Consider the following 25,301-nt stretch of genomic DNA (forward strand, 5'->3'; position numbering starts at 1 on the left):
CTTTGGAGCCCAATTGCCAGGGTTCAAATCCTGCTTCCACCAGATAATAGCTGTGTAACCTTGGGTAAGTCACTTCTTTGTGCCTTAATTTGCTCCTAACTAAAATGATGACAGTAAACCCACCTCTCTCATAGGGTTCTTATGAGGAGCAAATGAGTTACTGCTTGTATAGAGGTTGTAATGCAGTATACATTATTAATGGAATTGGCAATAACAGGAAGTTTACTAAGAATCTTTTTATCGCTCCATTTTTCGTCAGTAATGAAAAATTTTTTAAAAGTCTGAGAAATTTCAAGTCAACAGGTATTCATAAAACACCTACTATACCTGGTGCCTTGGGAACATAGAATAAATTGGTAAGTTACAGTCTATTTTGAATTTGGAATAAATGGAAAACACAGAGCAAAGTTCAATGTAACATGCAACAACAAAAATGTTAGAGTGCCACATAATTTACCTAAGTAAAGCTAACAGCAAAATCAAGTACTCTAAGATTTATATTAGTAAAAACGCAACTAACAATTGGTAATGTATTTTCAGATCTACACAGAAGTTGCTAAATACAATGCTGTACATCAACAGAAGTTCTGCAGAAATAGTAAAATTTTTCTTTATCTCCACCTGGGAAATCTGAAAACATCATAGGGCTTGTGACTGGAGCCTAATAACCCCGAGGACAACGTGGTGGGCTGAGCAAATACCTCAATGCGCGAGGGAACGAAAGGCTCGAACCACGACCGTGCCTAGGGACCAGGCTTTTCCTGCGGCCGATACCAGGCAGATGCAGACCCAGAGGCCATCCTTGCGCGCGATCTCCAACCCGACGGTGCGGCTCCTCTCGGACCTGGAGCTGTAGGGAGAAGGCAGCCTTTTAGTGAGGAGCCGCCGCGTGGCGGGACGCAAGGAAAACCACCTGAGTCGCTGAACAGTATTCCGCGACTCCACTCCAGGGCATCGGGAACGCCAGGGTGAGGAGGGACTCTGCGTTCTGCAAAGCTAGCGGTTCCCACTCCACCTCCCACTATCTCAGCAATGGGCACCCGAGCGCCAGCCCGCGCAACCGCGGCGGAGGAGGCGGTCCACGCCACCTCAGGCCCCCGCCCCAGGCTCTGCCAGCTGGGGGTCCACCGCCCGCCCCCGGGGTCCCGGGCCTTACGTCACTTCCGGCGCGCGCGCCCGCCTGCAAAGATACAGTCGGGCCAGGGCCTGGCCCGGGCGCGCGGCTGCCCGGGGGCGCGCAGGGAGGGCGGGCCGCGCGAAGGGGGAGTGTCTGCCCGCCGCCGCCACTGCTGCCGCCGCAGCTGCCGCCGCCGCTGCCGCTGCCAAGGAGTTCGCTGGAGCCCTTTCCTCAGACCCGGCCCGGTCTTCGCGCCCGGACTCCTGGCGCCAGCGCTAGGCGCACTCATCGCTCTGACGGGTGCAGAAGCGGGAGTTGTCCCAGACTGTGGAGTGGCGGGCACGGCCCCAGCCCCCCCCCTTCCCTGACCCCTTCTTGCCATCGCCCCAGACATGGGGAACGCGGCGACCGCCAAGAAAGGCAGCGAGGTGGAGAGCGGTGAGTTGAAGGCCGGGTCTGGGTATCCGCTGGGCGGGCCGGCGCGGGGCACCGAGCGCCCTCCGGGTCGCAGCTTCTGAGGCCGCGGGCACGGGCCAGGCCTAGCAGCGGCCGCCGAGAGTCGTTCTAGGGGGACCAGCTGCCTTCCTCCTCCATTCCGACCCCCCAGCTCCGCGTTGAGGGCTGAGTGCGAAGGGCCGGATGTGGGGATCCTGGGAAGAGCGTTCCCTGGGATTCCCTTTCTCACTCCAGCGAGGAGGACTTGCACACGTTCTGGAACACTTCCCCAAATATGGTCCGAGGAAAGAAGTCCCTAGGGCCGTCCCACCCCTGCTTTCCCCCCTCGCCGACTCTTTGGGAGCTACAGGTAGTGCTGTGGGTAAGGTTGGCCCTTCTCCCTCCATCACTTGGGTCCGACCCAACCTTATCATAAGGCGGGGCTGCTAGTCTGGCTCTACGCAAGTGAGGCTAATCCTGAGTGGACAACCCTGCCTTAGAGATCCTTCATTTCTTCAGATTAGGAATGGAAAACATAATGAGACCAAACAGCAACTTTATCCATTAGAGAAAAAAGCCAGGCAGGTTTGCCTTTTCTCTAGACATTCAAGGATCTGCTACAATGCCTATAAAACTTAAAGGTCATTCGGAGTTGAAGTGCTTCCAGAACACGGTTAATTTCTTCTGAGAGCTGAAGGTGCGGGTACTCCACACTTTACATCAAACAGTAAAAAATCATGAAAATGGAATTTCTGTATGGCGATAAGGTGTGTGTGTGTCTGTGTGTTTGTGTGTGCATGTATACACATGCATATATATGTGTGTATATATGTGTCAGAATGGTTGTGAAATAAAAATTGGTTTGCCTTTGTAAAGTTCGTATATTTTTATAATTCAGAATGGCCAAATAACAGATGGTATTTGTTATATCACCAGGAGTGAATGACATGTTAGCACTTAAAGTGGGCCTGGTGATTTTAGTTTGTGTAAATATTACTTGTAATGTTTTCATGGTTGTAACATAAGAATTAGGCTAATTTTATAACTTTGCATGAAGAAAATAGCTTTCTTCTGTATTAATAAAGTAGAATTCATTTAGAAGGATTTAGTCATTCGTTTTGTTTAACATAAATAGATCAGATTATGTGGTTTATGTTTCATCAGCAAGGTTTTGGTGTTAATTTTCAGGAGCTCCAGAAAAGTTTGATGAGCTATTATATAAACCAAGAACACACAGTATGTCATACGGAGATTTAAAGAAGCCAGTGTAGAGGTAGAATATATGTTATTATTATTATTATTTTTTGAGATGGAGTTTCGTTCTTATCGCCCAGGCTGGAGTGCAGTGGTGCAATCTTGGCTCACTGCAACCTCCGCTTCCCAGGTTCAAGGGATTCTCCTGCCTCAGCCTCCCGAGTAGCTGGGATTACAGGTGCCCACCACCACACCCGGCTAATTTTTGTATTTTTAGTAGAGATGGGGTCTCACCATGTTGGCCAGGCTGGTCTCGAACTCCTGACCTCAGGTAATCAGGTAATCCACCCACCTCGGCCTCCCAAAGTGCTGGGATTACAAGCATGAGCTACTGTGGCCGACCTATGTTATCCTTTTAAAATTGCACAAATATAGTAACTAACTGTACAGGAAGTATAAAGAATGCAAAAAGTATAAAGAATTATTTTTACCTGATATGTTGTCATTTTTCATGTTAATTTAAAGCTCTATTAACTTAAAACGTGCTAATTGTGTTACAAAGGAGTGTGCTTGGAGAATGATTATATTAATAGTTTTCATTAGCAAGTGCTGACCTGTATAATGTTTATATTTTGGATAATGATAGTAGACTCTTCTGTGACCTATATATTTTTTATTAAGTTACCAAAACAATTCTCCCTTAGTATTAATTTGCAACTCATAGCTGTGAAATAACCTTGGAATATTTACTGAAAACAGAATGGAAACTTTAAATGTTTATCTGAACACATTTAAATTATTTCTATGGATAAATTCTTTCCTATGTTTTAAGTGTTAATGACAAGCTAGTTCTTAAGTATGTTAGTCTGCTTTTTGTGTAACTTTATTTATGGAAACTGAAGGTCATTATAATAGTTTAAAAAGCTGTTGTGAAATGACCAAAAAAAAAATAGCATGTTGTGTGTCATGGGGAAAATTATTTGAAATGTCATGCGTTGATTACTGTTTGTAATTTCATTTGGAACAATGTTATCAGGTATATGTTGCTGTTCTGTAGTGAAAAAAGAAATTGTATTTTAAACTTAATGAAAGAACTCTTATCATTACGTACCTAACTGTTGTGTGTATTTTTTAAAAGAATTATTCTTGAAAATTTGTTTTTCAAAACTTTTAGAAATATATGATGTTAGAGATCAGCCTGTACATTCATTCCCTTTCAAAGATCCTGACCTCTGAAGAAGCTGGAGTTGAGATCATACTGTTAGTAATAACAGAGTAAGGAATAGAGTCTGATGCCTGGACTCCATTCAGCATCAATAAATAATCAATTAATACGTTTATTTTCAAAATATTCACCAAATGTTTTCGTTTCAATGAAAGACTATAAGTAAAAGCTAAAAATAGTTACTGTCTAATGGGAAAGAAAATATGTATATATAAGAGTTACTTGAAAGGCAAAAATACAAGTGCTAACATTATGGAAAGTGGAATTAGAACTCTGAAAATTGCTGTATGAAAATGTTTGATTTGAAAAATTGATTAAAAATATCAAGTCAGTTAAGATTTCAGGTTCAGTTAGCACCAAGCTTCAGAAAGGCAGGTGATTCCAGAGCTTAGTTCTAAAAGTATTCCAAAAGAATGAAGTTAGGCATAAAGATAATTTAGAAGGGTCTTGGTTAGCTTTAACTATCTGATGCCTGTATTGTACTCTACTGAACCTTTTCCTTCTATTAGAATTAACATTTTCTGGGGTAAGACCTAAAAGCTAGGTGAGATTCCATCTTCATCTCCACAGGTTTTGGAGATAACATTAACGTAGGTACCTGTTGTTCTGGTGTATTGAATTAGGAAATGGTATTGATGTATCTCAAAACTTAATGAAAGAATAACTGGTACTATTATGTACCTAACTGTTCTGTGTGTGTTTTTAAAATTACTCTTGAAGATATATTCCTTTTAAAATTTGGGCATAGTTATTTAAACATCAGCTAATACAGAGAAACATAAACTTTTAGAAATATGATAAAATTCTCAGAAGTTTTAAACTCTTGTCAGTTAAGTTTGTTTTTCTTATCCAGTCTTTTACTTTTACACCAGCCCCAGTCACCAACACACCAGACAAACATGCTACTTCTTTTAACCTGGGAGGGGTTTTTATTTATTTCATTTAAAAAAAATACTATACCTCCAGGTTGCCTATGGGGCTTTGTGTTATACATTCATTGCAAAAATGTTGAGGCCTATGGGTGAAAAGTGTTAGTAGAGATTTGAATGTAGATTCTTTCATGACTGCAACTTGTAAAGTTATCATGTGACCTAGTATTCCCATATGATCTTTGAATGTTTTCCAGAGTATCTCTCTGTCCTATGGATTTGAAAGTCAATAGGAATTAATCAAAGAAAGCCACCAGTAGACTAGGTTCAACAAAAATGCGTTTCTTAACAACTGACATTTTTTGAGGACTAATATGTGCCAGGTTCTCTAATGCTTTCCGTGTATAAACTTTTACTTAATCTTTTATACTGTAAAGCGCTTGAGTTATTCCTTCATTTATGGATGAGGAAATGAAGGCTCTGAGAGCCTAAGTGACTTGCTTAAGGTTGCATAGCTAGTAAGTCAAGAAGCAACATTTAAGTTGAGGCAACTGTAACCCCAGAACCTGAAATTCTAACCACTTTGCTGAACAGCCTCTATATCCAATAGAATAGCCGATGCTAAGACACACAGAATAGCTTAGACAATTATAGCACATTTCAGTTTTCAAACATGACTTTATTTGGGGTATTAAAATCTTAAGTGAAAAAGATTATTTTTTTCTTGTACCATTCTCTGGATTTTTATCATCATTATCTTTTCAGATTCAATATAGTAGAATTTCAAATTAAACCACATAAAACTAATTTTATGTACTTAAAGCCTTAATTACTACAGTACTTATATTTATTTTTCCCATTTGTAAATGTATACTTTTCCCTTCTTGCCCAATAGTCAATAAAAAAAATTATTATTTGAACTTGTGTTACCATTTTAAAAGTATTGGCAAATTCTCATTTCACCATGATTAGAGTAGCCCTCTCCAATCAAACATTCTGTGATAATGGAAGTCATCTCCACCTATGCTGTCCACTGTAGTAGCTACTAGCCACATGTCTATTGAGCACTGGAAATGTGACTAGTAACACTGAGAAACTGAATCTTTAACTTACATTTGGCTAATTAGTTTTTGGTATATCGGACAACACAGATTTAGAACATAGTTGTTTTTACATTTAATAAAAATGCCAACCCATCTTTCTGTCATCTTGGTTATTTGTGGATCCTTACAAGTGTGTGTAGATGAACAGAATGCTGGATTTATTTTTTCTCATTTAAGAATTAACTTATTTCCTCAGAATAAGCGTTTATAAACTTAGTGAGCAAATTATTATAGTTCAATAATTTGTGTTTATTAACTACAAAGTTAAATTATTTTGGGGGCTGTACTAGAATTAAAATTTCGTGATTTTTAATAATCTCAGTGAATATTCTTCTATTGAAAAATTTTTGTAGATTTAAGTGCAATATAGTGATTTCTTATATCTTACTTAGGTCTTTGCACCTTTCAATTATCAAAGGAAAATCAGTAGCAGATATTTGTTCCAATTCAGTAGAATGCAGAGGTACTTGGGAAATCTTTCTTGGGTGTAAGACAAAAAAAAATCAAAACAATCAGTTATGCAATTTTGATGATAAATACATATGATCTCATCCAGTTCCATGATTCTGTGATTCTGTCTGTGGAGATTGTGTACTGCCTCAAATTATCTCATGTTCAGGAACCATTTTTCTTATTCTCCTCCTCAGTGTCCTTCACTTAGGCTGTAGACAGATTGTTGCTTTTTCATTGCCAGCAGCAGGATAATTAGAGGCATGAAAGCCAGCTTAGGCAAGTAAGCCATGGCTGAGTGACAGAAGCAGCACGTGAGAAGGTCCTAGGTAAGCCAGGATGGCTATTAAGATCCTGTCAGATAATTAATAGTTGACCATAATTCATTTTGGCATTCTATTAAATTAATTTTTTAAAATTAGTACAACTTATGAAGTTCTATATCTAGGTGATCAAATGTTTGTATATGTGGGTGATCAAATTTCCTCAGATTAATAAATCCTAAGTTCTTAGTGAATAACGTTGTGTTAAATAGAAAAGTGTGAAATTTATGAAAGGTAAATATGCTTAGGTCACTATCATTTTGGGTATTTAATCTTACTTTTAAGTGTATTCCTTCAAGAATGTCCTATATAGTTGTTTGTTCATTGCTTCATTCATTCCTTAATTATTCAGTACACATAATTGAGCTCCTAAAATGTGACAGACTCTACACAAGACTATGGGAATAAAGATTGAATAGGACACAGTACCTGCTCAGGGTGCCCATATTCCAGAAGGGGAAAGATAGACATGTCAACAAACACATGAAACCTGCCACAAATCCTTTCATTAAAGTTCAGCTGGGGAACCAAGGAAAAGAATCATCATTTCCACTGGGATTGGGAGGAAGAGGTTCAAAAAGGACTTCAAAGAGGAGTTGAACCCTGACTTGAGCACTGAAGATGATAAATGTTCATCAGATGGATTATAGGAGGAAGGGTGTTCTGAGTAGACAGAGCATTGATAAGTGAAGATGCAGAGGAGTGAAACCATGTAACATATTCAGGATAAGGAAGTAAGTTGCCCATTATTATTAAATGATGGAATGTGGGGTTGGTGATAGAGGGGACATTGTATAATGACAGATGAAACTGAAGAAACGTACAGAGGGCCACATAATGGAGAGAGTTTGAATTTTATCTTTTAGACACTAGGGAGCCATCGTGCACTTGGAAATAAGAGAGAAACATGATACAATTTGGGTTTAAAAGTGGTTACTTTGGTGGTGATGTGAAGATAAATCATTATGGAGCAAGTGGAATAGAGGCAAGATCAATTATAAGACTCCTGTGATAATCTGAGTGAGGGATTTTAAGGGTCTGAGCCAAGGTGGTAGAGGTAGGGATGGAGAAAAGGATCTGAAATGGGAGAAATTTGAAAAATTGAGCAGAATGTATTTTACTGATTGCATGTGGGAAATGAGGAAAAGGAGGATTGGGGATGACACATTAAGTTTTTAGCTTCAATGCCGTGGTAGATGGGTTGTAACGCCAGTAATAGAGTCAGGAAATGAATACAGAGGGCAGGAGTACATTGGGGGTTGGGGTGGGGACATACTGAACTTGGGATACCCGTGGCATTTCTGGTAAATGATAGCTGATTGGTTATTGTATGTGTGGATTGTCTTTTATCTCCCAGCCATGGGGGAAAATGACCTTGGATGGTCAATGGACCTTTTCCACATTTTATCCTCATTTTACTCTTTTCAAAGACAACTGTTTAGAAACTATAGAAACTATAACATCTGGCATAACTTATATAAATTAAGAATTCTATATACTAAAAGTTCAGCCGTTTTGTTTTGAAAAGAGGAAAGCCAAAGTACTGATGAGAACAATGTAACTTTTAAAGAACAAAGTAATTTAAAATCATAAAATATTACTTTTATAATTTAAGTGTGCGTCCTCTAAGCTATTCAGTTTTGTAGTTATACAGCGTAGTGGAAAGAACATGTAAAAAATAGCACCAACATCTATTATGTACTAAGTAAATGTTTTATTCCCCTAGAGTTCTTTAACATAGATGTTTAAAAGTTCAGATGTAATTTAGTAGTAAAATCATAAACTTGAGAGTAAGAAAAATCTAAATTGTCTTTTTTCTATTACATTCTAATATCTCACTTTGGACAAATGTTTTAATATCTCCGAGAGATGGTATAAAATCAAGAGGGATGGATTGGATAATGACACTGTGATCTCTTCTTCCAGCTTTATAATCCAATGCATCTATTATATTTATTAAAACAAAAAATACACACTTAGGAAGCAGCAAGATGAGGGAATAAATCATAAAAAGTGCTCACAAAATGTGTGGGCAGAGAAGTGGCAAATGATCCTCAATTGAGCAAATAAATATATGGTAATGTATTTAGGGAAAACTTTTGATCTACATTTAAGGAATGATAATAAAGGACAGGAGTGCCCTTGTCAGGCAGGGAGGGCTGGGCTGTGAATCCCTCTGCTCGCGCTGCAGGGAAATGTCTCAGTGACTTTTCCTGAGGAGGTTCCTGGCCTCGGTCGTCTCCAGGAAGCCCTCTCAGGATCAGTGGCCACCTTTCACTTCCGGAGCCCTGCAGACCCCACAGTGCAGTTCTGGTGGCCTGGCTGTAACACCCAACTCAGCCCAGACAATATACACTACCAGGATCTCCTCGATGACCGTTAATATCCAAGATGGACCTGACTTTCAAGACCAACAGTAAGATGCCAATGCCTGTGGATTTCCACGCACAGTGGTGTGGACCCTGCAAGATCCTGGGGCTGAGGTTAGAGAAGATGGTGGTCAAGCAGCATAGGAAAGTGCTGATGGCCAAGGTGGATAGTGATGACCACACAGACCTCGCCATTGAGTATGAGGTGTCAGCGGTGCCCACTGTGCTGGCCATGAAGAATGGGGATGTGGTGGACAAGTTTGTGGGCATCAAAGATGAGGATCACCTGGAGGCCTTCCTGAAGAAGCTGATTGGCTGACAAGCAAGGACAAGTCCTGGTTCCCTTGCCCCTGTGGGACCCCAGTAGAACTCGGCCCTTCCTGCTGCCTCCCTCCTGTCTGGCCCCTGGGGCCCAGGCTCTACCCATGAGTGCTTCCGAGCTGGCGGACTGCCCAGGGGCCATCAGAGGATGGTGCTGCTGCTGATCCAGGGACTGCCTTCTTCCCTCCCACATGCCTTTCGTCCCCTCCCTCTAGGGCCTGTGGCAGTTCTCTCAAGATGCAGAGAGAGCTCAGGCCAGCCCACAGCACTTCTGGTTAGGCAGCCACACCTTGGTTCTCATCTCTGGTCCCTTCCGATCTGAAGCCTTGTGCCTGGCTCATCTGCCACCTGCATTTCTCTTTCCTGCTGCTGTTTTGTAAAAAGAAAAAGAGAAAAGAAGCCCAAACTAGTGAGAATAATATATAACTCTCTCATTTTTCGTAGGTCTGTAATAAAGAACTTAGTCATCCCTTCCACCTCCTACTGTGAAGAGCAGACCCTGGGTGCCACACTCAAATCCCCTGTAGTCACCCATCCCCACCCCTCAGGAAGCCCCCTCCCAGCTAGCCTCCCAGGCAGGGGGCACGGAAAATGAGTGGTGGGCTGGGGAGCCCTGGAGAGCCTTGACTCTGGAAGGCTTGAGGCACCTCCTTTGCTCCTTAGCTGGCCTGTTGGTCCTCTGAGCAGGGGGCTTAACTGTGAACAAATCAGACAATAAAGCAAGGGTCTGCACCTAAAAAGACAAATTTATGAATCACTATACTGATCTTCGAAGATGTTTTCATGTTCTACTGCAAGTAAAGGAGCCATCAAAATGTTCGCCATCGGGCAGAGTCTTGAAAATGAAACATTCTACTCTTATGTGAAACCATTAGCGTACCATGCGTAGTTGTGGTGTTTTGTGTATGGCAGAACCAGAGGAAGTTTAGATCAGGGGCAGCTAACAGGAGTAAGAGCATGGGAAGTCTATTGTGTGTGAATAAAGTATATATATATATATATATATATATTATATATATATATATAATATATATATTTCATTTAATCTAGAAAAATTAAAGTTACATGATTAAAGTGTATAAAATCAAGTGGCATAGACAGAAAATCTGGGATTGCCCACCTAAACTTGAAACACTAGAACTCATGGACTATTCTTCCAAACTTATAAAAGCTAGCTGTAGAACAAGTAAAATGAATTATTGTAAAACCTTGATATAGACTGGGCTTAGACAATAAATGTATTTAACTGATTAGTCATTTATGTTTAAAGGTGAAACATGTGTTTACAAATTTAGGCAGTATTTTTAGCAATTTCAAAAGCTAGATAATGCTTTTTTACTCTTTAAAATAATTTTTTATTTTTACTTATTTATTTTGAAACAGAGTTTTACTGTGTTGCCCAGGCTGGACTCAACTCCTAGGCTCAGGCAGTCCTCCTGCATAGCTGGGACTGCAGGTGTGTACCATCGAGGCTTGTTTTTTTACTCTTTATAGGTTTTATAATCTCTCCAGCCCCCAGCACTTTCCAAAAGAGTCGTCAGTATTTATAAGATAAGTCTTCCTCTTGCTAATACTAAGGTTTACTACTATTATGCAAATAAATTGTTTCCCCTGATACAGTGGTATAGCTTAAATTGCTTTTAGTGGATTTCTTTATTTTAATTTACTATAATTAATTTATTGATTTAGTTCATTTTTATTCCCTAACCAGTGAAATAAGGAGTAAAGAGTTGTCTTCATGTAGCTTATAGTCTGGTAAAAGATTTAGACAAGTAAAAGCGCAATTATGAGAATATTGTAGGAAGTGGATTATAGGATGTGTTTTTTCGTAATGTGAATTAGATTCAGTAATGCCATGTATCTACGCAGAAAATTTTGCGAATCAAATTTGGGATTCTTATAAGTTAAATTGATACACTAGCATAATTGAAATTAGTTCTGCCTTAGAAAATCCAATGTAGATGCCAAATTTTTTATCTGGCCTGGTGTAACAAGGTATAAAGTCCCAGGCTCTGTGGCCATAGTTTAATGTTATATTCACTGTTGTCTTCTATTCATATGTTAACTTTTCAGGGACATCTGAAACTTGTTTTGTTGTAAGACAGCTGTGGAATCTAAACCTTTAGGTCTATGACAAGCCTGTTTTCTTGATCTGGACTTTGTCCTTTGAAAATTAAAGAGACTGTTCTTGTGATCTTATTAGTTTAGAGTCCTGTTTAGTAAAATGAATATTCCATTTCTATACTGTATTCTTCTTAAGTAGATGACCATATAGCATCAGCAGGCCATTGTTGTATGTGAGCCACAAACTTGAGAGAACATGTTGGTGTACATATTACTTCTTTTACAGGGTCTAGCTGTACTGGTAACTTAGCTCTTTCAATCTTAGCTCAGCTCCCTCTGAGGAGGAGCCATGACAGGTTAAACTGTGGAAGAATATGAGCCTCACTTTAGGCTATAGTCTTGAGGTCATGAATAAGCCATAGTTCAATTCGTAGAATGACAGGCAAAACATTCACTTATTTGTCTTCCATTCATTCTTAATCAGTACTTATTGAGCACCTGCTTTAAACCAGGCACTATGCTAGTCTGTAGACGCAAATAAAAATAAGACTTGGTTCCTGTCCTTAAATTGGGAGACAGATATAGATATTTATAGTAAGGCATACAATGATACATAGGTGCCTGAGATTAATACTAGGGTGAAAATGTAGCATAGGAGTTTATATAGGAGTAGTATAGAATTTCTGAGATCATCTTGGGAAATAGACTGAAACTGACTGAAATGGAAACTTGCTTTGAGTCCATTTTGGAGATATTTACATCTGTAATTGTACTACATTGCTTTTTCAACTCTTATCCCCACTACAGTGTGATCTGGCAAAGGAGCGTCTATGTTGTTTAGTGTTTTAATCTCTGGAATGTGGCACAGTTCTTGGCTCATGTCATGGTGGAAGCTAAAATCATGGATAGTTAAATAGATAAAAAATTCAAACCTCTTGTAGAAGTGTACATCCTCCTCCCTTTTCCTCCATTGGCAGGAACTTTGTCAGTAATGTATTGACTATTTGGGGGTAATAGTTGATTAATGTGATAAGAGAGTACCTCTTTCCCCCCTTTTTATAGTATATAGTAACTTCTTTGACATATATCAAAATTATATTACAGTTGGTATGGGGAGATTGGTCTCAGGCAGGTAGGAAGAAGACACTGGACTTGGAAAAACTAGAGTATTATGCTCCCAACCTTTTGAAAAATTTGTTATTCGAGGCATATATCATTCAACTGTGCCACTGTGTTTCTCATCCTTGTTGCTGTCATGTACCAGTCTCTTGCTTACTTCTTATTCATCAAATATTTTGGCATCTGGCCCACAATGTTTCTCTATACTCTAAGCTCTGCATTCATCCTGGATGGTTTCAAATTCTATGTTAATGACTCATCTATCATCACTGCACCTCTGTTCTTTGACCATGTTATCTCCTGTTCCCCTTTTGTTCATTCAGATGTCTGGTCTTGCCAAGGACCTTGTCATATTCATTAACTGCTCAAGAATCACCAATGTGTGTGATTCTTTGATCACAATTTCCTCTCCTTTTTGCTTGCTTTTTAAATATTCCCATTATGATCATTCTTCATCAGAACCTCTCATCCATTTATCCATCAGTCCTCTCACTTTCGTTTTTTCTTCTTAACCATTTTAGATTACTTGGTCCCAAAATTCCTTTGCACATCTGCCTCTTTATCAAATCTCTCTAACAAAACAGTAACTCATGATAAACTCAGCTATGTGCTTTCTCAGTGCTTTCAGCCAAGAGCTAAGCACAGCTAGAGAAAGCCACACAGAAGAACACTAGAAATTTACTATCATCAACCTCAAATGGGCTGACAACATGACTTTACAGTTTTACCACATTTCTCTGATAACACTGTCTCATTCTTCACAAGTTCTATTTCATTTCTCTCTCTTCATACCTCTGACTTCTCCATTATCTCTCTCATTCTAAGTCATGATATTTACATCATATTTTATAAGGAAAATAAAAGCTATCAGACAAGAACCCCTTTAACTTCTTCCTATTAAATGTTCACACCTACTGTATTTTAACTTGACCATCTTACTCTGTTATAATAGAGGAGTTGTCTGTTATATTTATCTATTGTTACATCACCTAGGACTCCTAAATTTAGCAGCTTAAAGAGTGACAACATTTATTTTACTTATGAAAGTAAGTAATTTGGGCAGAGCTCAGCTATGTGCTCTATATGACATCAGCTATCTTAGCTCTGCTAATAAATCACTGCTATGGTTTATGGGGACTAGAAACACAAAAAGCCTTGCTCATTTACATGTGTCCCTGTTGATGCTGGCTGTACAGGTAATTTGAACCTTACCTGGGACTGTCAGCTGAAGCACCTACACATGACCTCTACATGTGGCTTGGGCCCCATGTCATGTGGCTAAGTTCCAAGAAAGGAGAGAGCCAGGTATAAGCTGTATCACCTTTTATGACCTAGCCTCCAAAGTCAAGCAGTGTCACTTCAGCTGCATTCTGTTTGTTAAGTGAGTCACTTAAATGAGTCTGTATCAAGGGAAGTTGAATTAGATTCTGCCCTTTGATGGAAGGAGTTAGAAAAATTTGGGGACATGTAGAAATCACATTGTACATTTTTCTCTGCAAGCCCTATCACTCCACTATTACTTTGGATCCCAACCCCTCCTGCTTTCCCAGGAGTCTTTGTATTCTTATCTTTTATACGTATAATAATATGTCTTCTCATTTATTTAAAAAACGTGTACCCCTTTTCCCTTCACTTTCAGTTTTCTCTTTGGCCCTACTTTCTCTTTCCCTTTCTCATCGCTCACCTACTAAAGTGAACTGGCCTGTGATTTACCGTATGTGTGATCAAATCAGTTGACTTTGGTGCCCAGGCAGGTAATTTTAATGTGTCTTGGGTAAAACCTGAGACGAGAAGAAAGAAAAAAGAGAAAAATATTCTTTTTCTGCTCTTGCTGTATTATAGTTACTTACAATCAATATACAGAGAACTTAAATTTAATGTAGTTCAGCTTTTAGAATATAACATGTTTGAATGTTGTGTTCTGCATATTAATATTTAAGTATTAACGTGAAGTTATATGAAGTATGTAACAACAAAAAATGTCAAACTGGGTTACATGCACAACCTGGTTTAATATATAAGAACCTATTCTCTAAATACCTTTAGAATCTTTGACCTAACAATTTCTTGGTTCTTTATGATTAGATTTAACTTTCTTGTTTTTTTGGTTTTTGTTGTTGTTGTTTTGAGACAGGGTCTCGCTCTGTTGCGCAGGCTGGAATGCAGTGGTGTGATCATGACTCCCTGTAACTGCTGCCTCCTGAGGTCAGGTGATCCCTCCCACCTCAGCCTCCTGAGTAGCTGGGACTACAGGTGTGTCCCGCCCTGCCTGGCTAATTTTCGTATTTTTGGTAGAGATGGGGTTTTGCCATGTTGCCTGGCCTGGTCTTGAACTCCTGGGTTCAAGCGATCCACCCACCTCAGCCTTCCAAAGTGCTGGGATTACAGGCATAAGCCACCACAACCTTCTTGTTCTATTACTCACACAAGTTTAGCATGAGAAATAAACACGTTAATGACTTCTTATCTTTAATCTTTATTGTACTCAAGGGCATCAGTGACCCAAAAAATCTTCAAATGTTTTTTCCCAGTGATATCTGTGACAATAACAGTGGGAGCCATAGTGGAGGTAGAGTGGGCAGAAGGAAACTTTTTTGGTTTTTGTTATGATTGGTTTTTGTCGTAATCTACTTTATAATATTCTGTGTAGTAGAATTGAGAAACTATGTTACAGTAGTACTATTTTCAAGTAAAAATTTAAAGTATACAATACATTTCAAAAGTATTCAAATCCTAATTTATAGGCTAATGAATTTGATAAAGTGAACACCCATGTGAATTTTCACCCATACCAAGAAATAGAATATTATTGAAACCCCAGAAACTTCCCTCCTGCCTGTACCCAATCATTACTAGATTTAAAATGTGGAATACTGCATCATGTTTTCCTTTGTGACTGCCTTCTTTCACTTAACGTATTTGTGACACTTATCCATGTTTTTGTCATAGCAGTGATTTATTAATTTTCACAGATATATATCATGGTATGTGTGACAAAACATTTTTTCTATGGTTGATGTAAATTTGGGTTGTTTCCAGTTTGGAGCTCTTATAAATAATGCTTTGAACACACTTGTACATGATTTTTGGTAAATATATGTATGTTTTGGTGAATATGTATTTGATGAATATGTGTTATGTATATACTCATATACATACATGCATATATACATGCATATGTGTCTTTGTGTGTGTGTGAGAGAGAATGATGTTGAATTAATTGCTGGATTTCTGGGTCACAGATCATGTGGTTCTGGTAAATACCACCAAATAAATGTTCAGATTGGTTGAATCTGTTTCTAACCAGCAGTGCTTAGGGTTTTAATCACTCCACATCCTTCCCAAACTTGATGTTTTTCATATTTCTAATTATACCTATTATGGTAAACATTTCCTGGTTATAATTTGTACGTCCCTTATGACTGATAGTGTTGATCACTTTTTCATGTTGGTATTGGTCATTTGGATATCCTCTTTTTATAAAATGTTTTTTTTTTTTTTCAGGTATTTCCCCATCCCTTTTTTGTGGTATTCTGTTGTCTTTTTCAAAAAAATTGATTTGTAGAGTTATTTAACATGGGTACAGGATTTTACCCCCAGACATATGTACTACAAATGTCTTCTTCTGTTTAATAGCTTGCCTTTTCACTTTCTTAACAATGTCTCCTTCATACTGTTTAATAATTTTCAAACTTACAAATAATTTACAAATCATTTCCTTTATGATTTGTGTTTTGTTTGGCCTTCTTCGGTCTTCTTTAAGAAGTTCTCACTGCCCTAGGGTCATAGATATTTTCCTATGTTAGGTTTAGAAGCTTTCTTTTGCCTTTCGTATTTAGAACTACAGTCTGTCTGGAATCAAGTGTGTGCATCTTACTCTCTCTCTGCGTGTGTGTGTGTGTGTGTATGCGCTTCTGTGTGTGTGTGGTGAGGTAGGAGTCATTTTTTAATATCCGTATTTATTTGACACATCACCATTTAAAAGGTAAAGGAAATTGTCCCTTCCCCAAAGCACTGTAATGACATCTTTGTTATCAAAGGCTGAATATATTTGGTTTACTTCTTTTCTGTTCCATTCGTTTTGTCTATTTTAGTGTCAGTACAAAACTGCATGAATTCGTATAATTTTATAATAGAAGTCATCATAATCAGTAGTATGAATCCTAAAACTTCATATTTTACAATAATTTTGAATATTCTTTCTTTTTGATTTTCCTTTAAAAATTTTAAATCAGCTTGTCAATTTTCACATACATAATTATATACATGAACCTTTAGGAATCTTGAGATTGCATTGAATATATAGTAGTTTGAGAATAATTTTCAACTTTATGATATTGAATTTTTAAGTCCATTTATTTAGATCTACTTTAACTTCTTTTAGTAATCTTTGTAATATTCTGTAACTTCTTTTAGTAGTGCTTTGTAATATGCTGTTTAAATTTTAAATATAATTTAAAAATTACATTTATTCTTAGTTTCACATGCTTTTTTATGTTACTATAAAGGGTATCAGTGTCAAAGTTTTATCTTCTAATTTTTCATTGTGAGTATATAAGCATAGGGTTAGAAATTTTATGCTGACCTGTCTAGTGATCTTGCTGATTTTATTAACTGTAAGTTATGTATAGGTACATTTAGATTTTACATATACACAAGTCACTTTTTTCCTTAATTTTGACAGTGTAAATTTTTTCCTTTTAGTCCTTATACATTTTTTTCTTGCCTTATTGCACTGATTAGGACTTGCACTACAATAGCACATAGAAATCATGATAACAGCCACACTTGTCATATTCCTGGTGTCACTGAAAATCTTTCAATATTTTGGAACCAGGCAGAAAATTTTTAAGATATCCTGTTATCTGTTTAAGGAAGGTTTCTTCTATTCCTGGTTTTCTAATTATTTTTCCTTTGAGAATGGGTATTTAATTTTATCAAATGTTATTTCTGCATCTATGAGTTTTGAATGTTAAATTAATATTGCATACCTGGAATAAACCCATTCTGGTTGCAATATATTGTCCATTTCATATCCTTTTTTAATGTAATAGTGAATGTGGTTTGCTAAAATGTCTCAGTATGTTTTCTTTTTATCATTATTCCATTGTTTTTTCTTTGACTAATGGCTACATTGGTTAGTTTTCAAATATTTGGGGGTTTTTAGCTTAGTTTCACTGTGTTCAGAGAACACGTTTGGAATGATTTCAGTTCTTTGAAGTTTGTTGATACTTGCCTTATGGGTCACCGTATAGCCATATACAGTAGTCATTTGTAAATGTTCCAATGACTTTTGAAGAGACTGTCTATTCTGCTTTCGTTGCCTACATGTACTCTCTCTCTCTCACACACACACACACACACACATACACATACTAAGACAATTAATTCACACTGAATTCAAGGTATTCTGTATCATGTTATATTTCTTTAGAGAGGACTTATTTTACTTCTGGTGTGATTCAATATTATTTTTACTAATTACAGTCATGTGGTATGTAACAACATATCAGTCAAAAAGATACTGAATATACAATCATGGTTCCAAAAATTATACTACTATATTTTTAATGTACTTTTTATATGTTTAGATACACAAATACCATTGTATTACAACTGCCTACAGAATTCAGTACAGTGACATGCAGTATAGGATTGTAGCCTAGGAGCAATAGGCTATCCATATAGCTTAGATATGTAGTAAGCTATACGATCTAGGTTTATGTAAGTGCACTCTATGATGTTCGTACAATGACGAGATTGCCTAACGACACATTTCTCAGAATGTGTCCCTGGCATTAAGTGACACATGACTGTATTTAACACTCCATCATGCATTATTATTATTGTTCAGGGCCCTCAATATGTATTTATATTTATCCCATATTTGCTGTTTTTTTTTTCACTTACTCCTTCATGCATTCTTTGGTCTAAGTTACTTGTGCCATAAATAAGTCTTATGTAAAGGTGTCCTAGTGATGAATTATGTTAAGTGATGAATTATGTCAGTTTTTATTTATCTGGATTTGTGTATTTTTTACCTTCACTTTTTAAGGATATATTTTATAAGTATAGAATTTTAGGTTGGGAATTACTTTCTTTGAACACCGAAGATGTTTCATCATGTTTTGTTTTCCATTGTTTTGTTGAGAAATCAGCTGTTAGTCTCAGTGTTGCTTTTTGAAGGCAGTATATCTTTTTTTTTCTTTGGTTGCTTTGAGATTTTCTCTTTGCCTTTGGTTTTCAGCAGTTTCACAATATGCCTAGGTGATTTTAGTCCCCCTACTTTCTGTTTGCAACTTTTTAGAATCATGGCTCAAAATGTTTCATTTATTTAAGGCAGTTTTCAATAAGCATATCTTAATATGTTGCCTCTATCCCGTCTTTTCTTTCCTATTCTTCTGAGATACCAATTACATGTATATGTAAAATTTCTGATATGTAATTTCAATTATTGTATTTTTAATATCTAGATTTTCCAGTTGATTTTTGAGTTTCTACTTATAAATTTTTCTACTCATTTATATTCTTGTACAAATTAATCATAGCTATATTAAAGTTCATGTCTGAATTTACAATTTTTATTACCAGTGTGTTTTTCTGTAGTATGTTTGGTCTCTTATTTTTGGTTATTTGGTCTTATCTTTTGGCATGCCTGGGAATCTTTAATTGAATGTATTTTGTATCATGTTATATTTCTTAAGAGAAGACTTATTTTGGCTGATGGTTAGAGTTGGGTCAGATTGTGTTGATCCAGTCAACAATTAAGATGACTTGTTGGCTGTTCTCAGTCTTTGCGAGGCTTGGTCTATTTCCTATTTATCCTTACTCCTATCGATGGAGCCTTTCAGTGGTTTTGACTGAAAGCCTGGTGGTGTTTATCAGGGCCCTACCTCATGCTAGCGCTGAACTTCAATTTTTCTTTCCTCACTGTGAGATTACTGAAATATTTGCTTAGTTTTCTAATCTCCTAAAAAGGTGCTTCTCACTATCTGTTCTTTAGTGTCATGCCTTAGGTATCTTAAACATCTGAATGTTTCAAGAAGAAAAAGTAGTACAGAATGTTGGGATTTTTAATTCTGGTTTCTTGGCCCTAAAGTCTCTGAATTCCATTTTTTTCCCTTGTCAGCCAAATGTAATGTTGAATATCTGAACCTTAGCTTTTTGCATGTCCTTTCTACCAATTGGGGAAACGCCCTGAGGGCAAAAGCAGTAAAGACTATTGATCTCTAATCATTTCCCATCTTTTCACGACCTTGGTGTTCCTCAAAACCTGCTGACTCCTTTGCTAATACTTTCAAACAACTCTTATCCCCATTCCTACCAATGTTTATGTTATTTTAACTAGAGTTTTTTTTACATGTCACTTTATTGAAGCAGAAATCCCTTGATAGTATTTTTTTCTTTTTGTAAATCTGTGCAGTGAATCATAGTATAAAGTGTGCACATTTTTAAGCTTATAGACTGAAGAGATTTTGCAAATGAATTCCTCATATAATCATGACTAGATCAATATATGCAAATTAACAGCATTCTAGAAGCTTCCTTTGTCCCTCCAGTCAATAAGCATGCTTCCCTCAGATGTAACCACTATTCTCATTTCTGTCACCATAGATTAGTTTCACCTGTTTTTGAGCTTTACATAAGTAGAATAACAATTATACTGTTTTGTATCTGGGATTTTAATTTCAACATTGTTTGCAAAATTTAGTCCTGTTGCTGAAGGTAGGGTTCTTTACTTTTTGTTAATGTATAGTGTTCCATGGTGTGAATACACAATTTATTTTTTCTTTCTAAATTTGATGGTAATTGGGTTGTTTTCCAGTTTGGGACTATTATGAATAGCACTTCTGTGAACATTGTTGACCATTTTTGTGCATTTTCATACACATCTATACTCATTTCTGTTAGGTATATAGCTACAAATGGAATACTGTCATAAAGTATGTGTATCTGTTTTAGTAGATACTATCAAACTGTTTTCCAAAGAGGTTGTACCAATTTGCACTCACAGCAGCAGTGTAGGAGAGTTTTCATTGCCCCATATTTTCACCATCTTTGGTATTGACAGGTATTGTTTTGTTTTAGCCATTTTGGTGTGTGTATTAATAATGGTTCTCCAGAGAAACAGAACCAATAGGAGGGGTTTGTGTGGGGGGAAAGATTATTTCTATAATAAATCTCCTCTTACATACATATATACTTAACTATGGAAATTGACTCATGATTATGGAGGCTGGTAAGTCATATGATCAAGTTGGGGAACCAGGAAACCTGGTGCTGTAATGTAGTCTAAGTCCAAAGACCTGAGGAAAGGGGAGAGAAAATGGTATAAGTCCTGGGCTGAGTCTGAAGACCTAAGAACCAGTGGCACTGACGTCCAATAGCAGGAGAAGGTAGATATTCCAGTCTTAAAAGAAAAGAAGAAACAAAAACAAAATGAGCGAATTTGCCCTTTCTCCACCGTTTTGTTATATTCAGGCCCTCAATACATTGGATAATGCTCATCCACATTAGTAAGGTCGGTCTTCTTTATTCAGCCTACTGATTCAAATGCTAATCTCTTACAGAAACATCCTCACAAACACACCCAGAAATAATGTTTACCAGCTATCTGGGCATCCCTTAGTCTAGTCAAGTTGACACTTAAAATTAACCACCATAATGGGTGTATATCAGATATAATTATGCTTTTAATTTTTGTTTCCCTGATGATTAATCATGTTGAACACGTTTTTATGTGCTTATTGGGTTATTGAGATATCCTTTTTTAGGCCTATTACATTAAATTAAATCTTTTGCCTGTTTTTCTACTGGGAAAAGAAAATAGGAGTTATTATTTTGCAGAAATGTTATACGTACACATAGTTTATGAATAGAAATAAAAATATTTTCTCCAAGACTATGGGTTGCGTTTTATTTCTCTTAATTATATATTTTGATGAACACAGCTTTTAATCTCAATATACTGAGAGTACTAACTTTTTACACAGCCCATTTTGTTTCCCTTTTAACAAATCTTTGCCTACTCCAAGTTCATGAAGATAGTTTCTTTTGTTCTTCTAAAAGACCTATTATCTTTGTCACATTTAGGTCTGCTTGCATGTCTGAGAGCAGTAGAAAGCAATATTATCAGTTGTGAGGAAGAATTATGGGAAAAGTGTTGGAGGTTTGGTAAAGAGGAGAAGGTATAAAAGTCATCTAGAAGAGTGGGAGGTTGGATGGACTAGGGAAGTACAATATGATTGCCAGACAACAGTAAGTACACACTTGAGGTTTCTGGTTATGAACTTCAAATCATAAAAAGTTAGAGTGGTTTGTTTTTCTCCAGTCTTACCCAGCTGCACAAGTGCAGGCACAGTGTAGGTATAGAGATTTCACCAGGGTTCTAGTTTTGCCAAGCAAGTAAAGACAAAATGAGAGAGAGGCAAGTGGCTGAAAATGTATGCAGGAAGTGATTATAATGCTCGGCTTTGGAATTTGTGATTTTTAAGGAGGAAAAAAGATAATATTGGGATATCAAGGATCCTGAAAAGGATTAGAGATCCCGGTAAGGTTTAAAGATTGTTGAAGTTGAGATTTTAAAAGGGAGCGAGCTAAAAAGATAGAACATGGTTAGAGAGAAAGGGTAGAATGAAATGGGCTAAGGGTATGATCTTTGGAGTCAATGGCTAAGACAGGGTAGGGTGGGAATGTACATATTAAATGAATTTAGATATTGTATTAGAAAGGTTAGAGGATATACATATTCAATGAATAGATATATTTTCAATTAACTACAAATAGTCCAATTTTATTTGTAGTGTTAAGTGTGGTAAGAAATATAGGTTACAATACCTGTTTAAAAATTCTACAAAATATTTTAGCAAAGTACTTTTTAAAACTTTAATTTTTAACTTAATGTAATTTTCAGGTAAAAGGATAATATATTCAGTGCGTTTTAATGGCATGAGTTTATAATTAATGTTGTGTAGTCGAAGACATAGTAGTGTCATGTTAGTTTATATATTTTCTAGAATAACATATTTCAGTTTAAGTATGTATTTATTTTTGAATTTAAAATATTCATGCTTGAATAGTTAAATGAGAATGTACCCTTATTTCTGTGGAAATACAGCTTTTATTAACAGCAAATATAAATATATCTAGTTGAGAAAGTAATTGAATTGTCCCCCCCCCCCTTTTTTAATTAAATGAATATCCTGTGAGAATTTAGGAGCTAGCTACTTAGGGGACCAGAAGCTACTTACCTGGGCACTTAATATTATTAACCTGGTATATGGATCACATTGACATCCAAAAAGTAAAAAATATTCTCAAAGAAGCAATAATAGACATAACAGAGGATTTGTATCATAATTCACACAGTTACTTTCAGATTTTTCTCTTTTGCAAAATAGAAATAGTTTCTAGTTGTGAGGTTTAGAAATCCTATGTGATGTGTTACTCTTGGTACCCAGAAGATGCTCAATAAATAGTAAATATTGTTTTTAAGGGAAATCCTTAAGCATGGTCTATATAGATTAGGCTCATTTTAACAAGTTATTTGAATTGTCAGTCTGTGGACAACTAGAAACAACAAATTCATCCACTGGGAGTAATTTTATATTAGATTGTAGGGAATTTTGTATTTGTCCATTTTCACACTGCTATAAAGATACGAGACTGGGTAATTAATAAGGAAAGAGGTTTAATTGACTCACAGTTCCACATGGCCAGAGAGGCCTCAGGAAACTTACATTCATGGTAGAAGGGAAAGCAGGCATCTTCTTCAGAAGGTGGCAGGAGAGAGTGTGAGCACATGAAGGAAGAACTGTCAAACACTTATAAAACTGTCAGATCTCATGAGAACTCAGTCATTGTTACAAGAACAGCATGGGGAAAACCTCTCCCATGATCCAATCACTTCCCACTGGGTCCGTCCCTCAACACATGGAGATTATGAGAATACAATTCAAGACAAGATTTGAGTGGGGACACAGCCAAACCATATCAAATATATTTATATTCATATCCTCAGGATCATCAAGAATAAAAAGATATAAAAGTGAATGGGGACATTTTAGAAAGTTATTCACCAAAACTTTAATAATTACAAAAAGTGGCTTGTATCTCAGAATAACCCTATGTAGTAAGAATACTGAAGCTTAGAGAAGATAAGATCACACATGTAATGGCAGAATTTTGAATGATGCAAACTCCATCAGTCTGATTCTAGGCCCTCTGCTCATAAGCACCATATTATACCATTTCCCTAACACGGTGATGAAAATTTTCTTTTAAAAATTATGTACTTAGAACTCATCAAATCTGAAGGACCTTAGAAGGTCTATCTACCTACCTATCAAGTTTTTAGAGTATTACGTAGCTTTTTCTATGTGTCAGCCACTGTTATCAATCCTATAACAACTCATTTGATCTTTACAACTCTTTGAGGTGGGAACCATGATTGTTCTTATTTTATACAAGAGGTAACTGAGACATAGACTAAGCAACTTCTCCAAGGCCACACAGTTAAAAAGTAGGCAAGCTAGGACTTGAACCCAAACAGTGACTCTAGAGTGTTGTTAACCATGCCATATTGACTGCCTTTCTAAAAATTTGTAAAGTTTTTACTTCATTTAGTTTTCTCCTTATTATAATCTTTTCAATGATAAGAAACTCATTACTCTGTAAGGCTATGTGCCAGTCAAGGTTACACCAGAGAAACAGAACCAGTAGGATGTATCTGAAGAGGTATATTGCAAGAAATTGACTTATTGATTGTGGTGGCTGGCTAGGTAAGTCTCAAATCTATAGGGCAATCTGCAACGAAGGGCAAGCTGGACCTCTCAATCACAGGCTGAAGCTGTACTTTTTTTTTTTTTTTATTATACTTTAGGGTTTTAGGGTACATGTGCACAATGTGCAGGTTTGTTACATATGTATCCATGTGCCATGTTGATTTCCTGCACCCATTAACTCGTCATTTAGCATTAGGTGTATCTCCTAATGCTATCCCTCCCCCCTCCCCCCACCCCACAACAGTCCCCGGAGGGTGACGTTCCCCTTCCTGTGTCCATGAGTTCTCATTGTTCAATTCCCACCTATGAGTGAGAACATGCGGTGTTTGGTTTTTTGTCCTTGCGATAGTTTACTGAGAATGATGTTTTCCAGTTTCATCCATGTCCCTACAAAGGACACGAACTCATCATTTTTTATGGCTGCATAGTATTCCATGGTGTATATGTGCCACATTTTCTTAATCCAGTCTATTGTTGTTGGACATTTGGGTTGGTTCCAACTCTTTGCTATTGTGAATAGTGCCGCAATAAACATACGTGTGCATGTGTCTTTATAGCAGCATGATTTATAGTCCTTTGGGTATATACCCAGTAATGGGATGGCTGGGTCAAATGGTATTTCCAGTTCTAGATCCCTGAGGAATCGCCACACTGACTTCCACAATGGTTGAACTAGTTTACAGTCCCACCAACAGTGTATAAGTGTTCCTATTTCTCCACATCCTCTCCAGCACCTGTTGTTTCCTGATTTTTTAATGATGGCCATTCTAACTGGTGTGAGATGGTATCTCACTGTGGTTTTGATTTGCATTTCTCTGATGGCCAGTGATGATGAGCATTTCTTCATGTGTTTTTTGGCTGCATAAATGTCTTCTTTTGAGAAGTGTCTGTTCATGTCCTTTGCCCACTTTTTGATGGGGTTGTTTGTT

At 37.2% G+C, this 25,301-nt stretch overlaps 1 protein-coding gene and 1 pseudogene across 1 annotated transcript in view; both read left to right on the forward strand.

Annotated features, from left to right (window-relative positions):
• Window positions 1-1,213: 1,213 nt before the first annotated feature.
• The window catches only part of PRKACB (protein kinase cAMP-activated catalytic subunit beta), a 158,571-nt gene continuing 134,483 nt past the window's right edge, over window positions 1,214-25,301 (forward strand). Inside the window, exon 1 of the mRNA XM_063624209.1 lies at window positions 1,214-1,555. Within this exon, the coding sequence (XP_063480279.1) occupies window positions 1,510-1,555 (46 nt within the window). The 5' untranslated portion in view covers window positions 1,214-1,509. The remainder of the gene's footprint in view (window positions 1,556-25,301) is intronic.
• LOC134733697 (thioredoxin, mitochondrial-like) lies at window positions 8,492-10,370 on the forward strand (annotated as a pseudogene).

Source organism: Symphalangus syndactylus, chromosome 12 (assembly GCF_028878055.3).
Source record: "Symphalangus syndactylus isolate Jambi chromosome 12, NHGRI_mSymSyn1-v2.1_pri, whole genome shotgun sequence".
In the NCBI taxonomy this organism is placed as follows: domain Eukaryota; kingdom Metazoa; phylum Chordata; class Mammalia; order Primates; family Hylobatidae; genus Symphalangus; species Symphalangus syndactylus.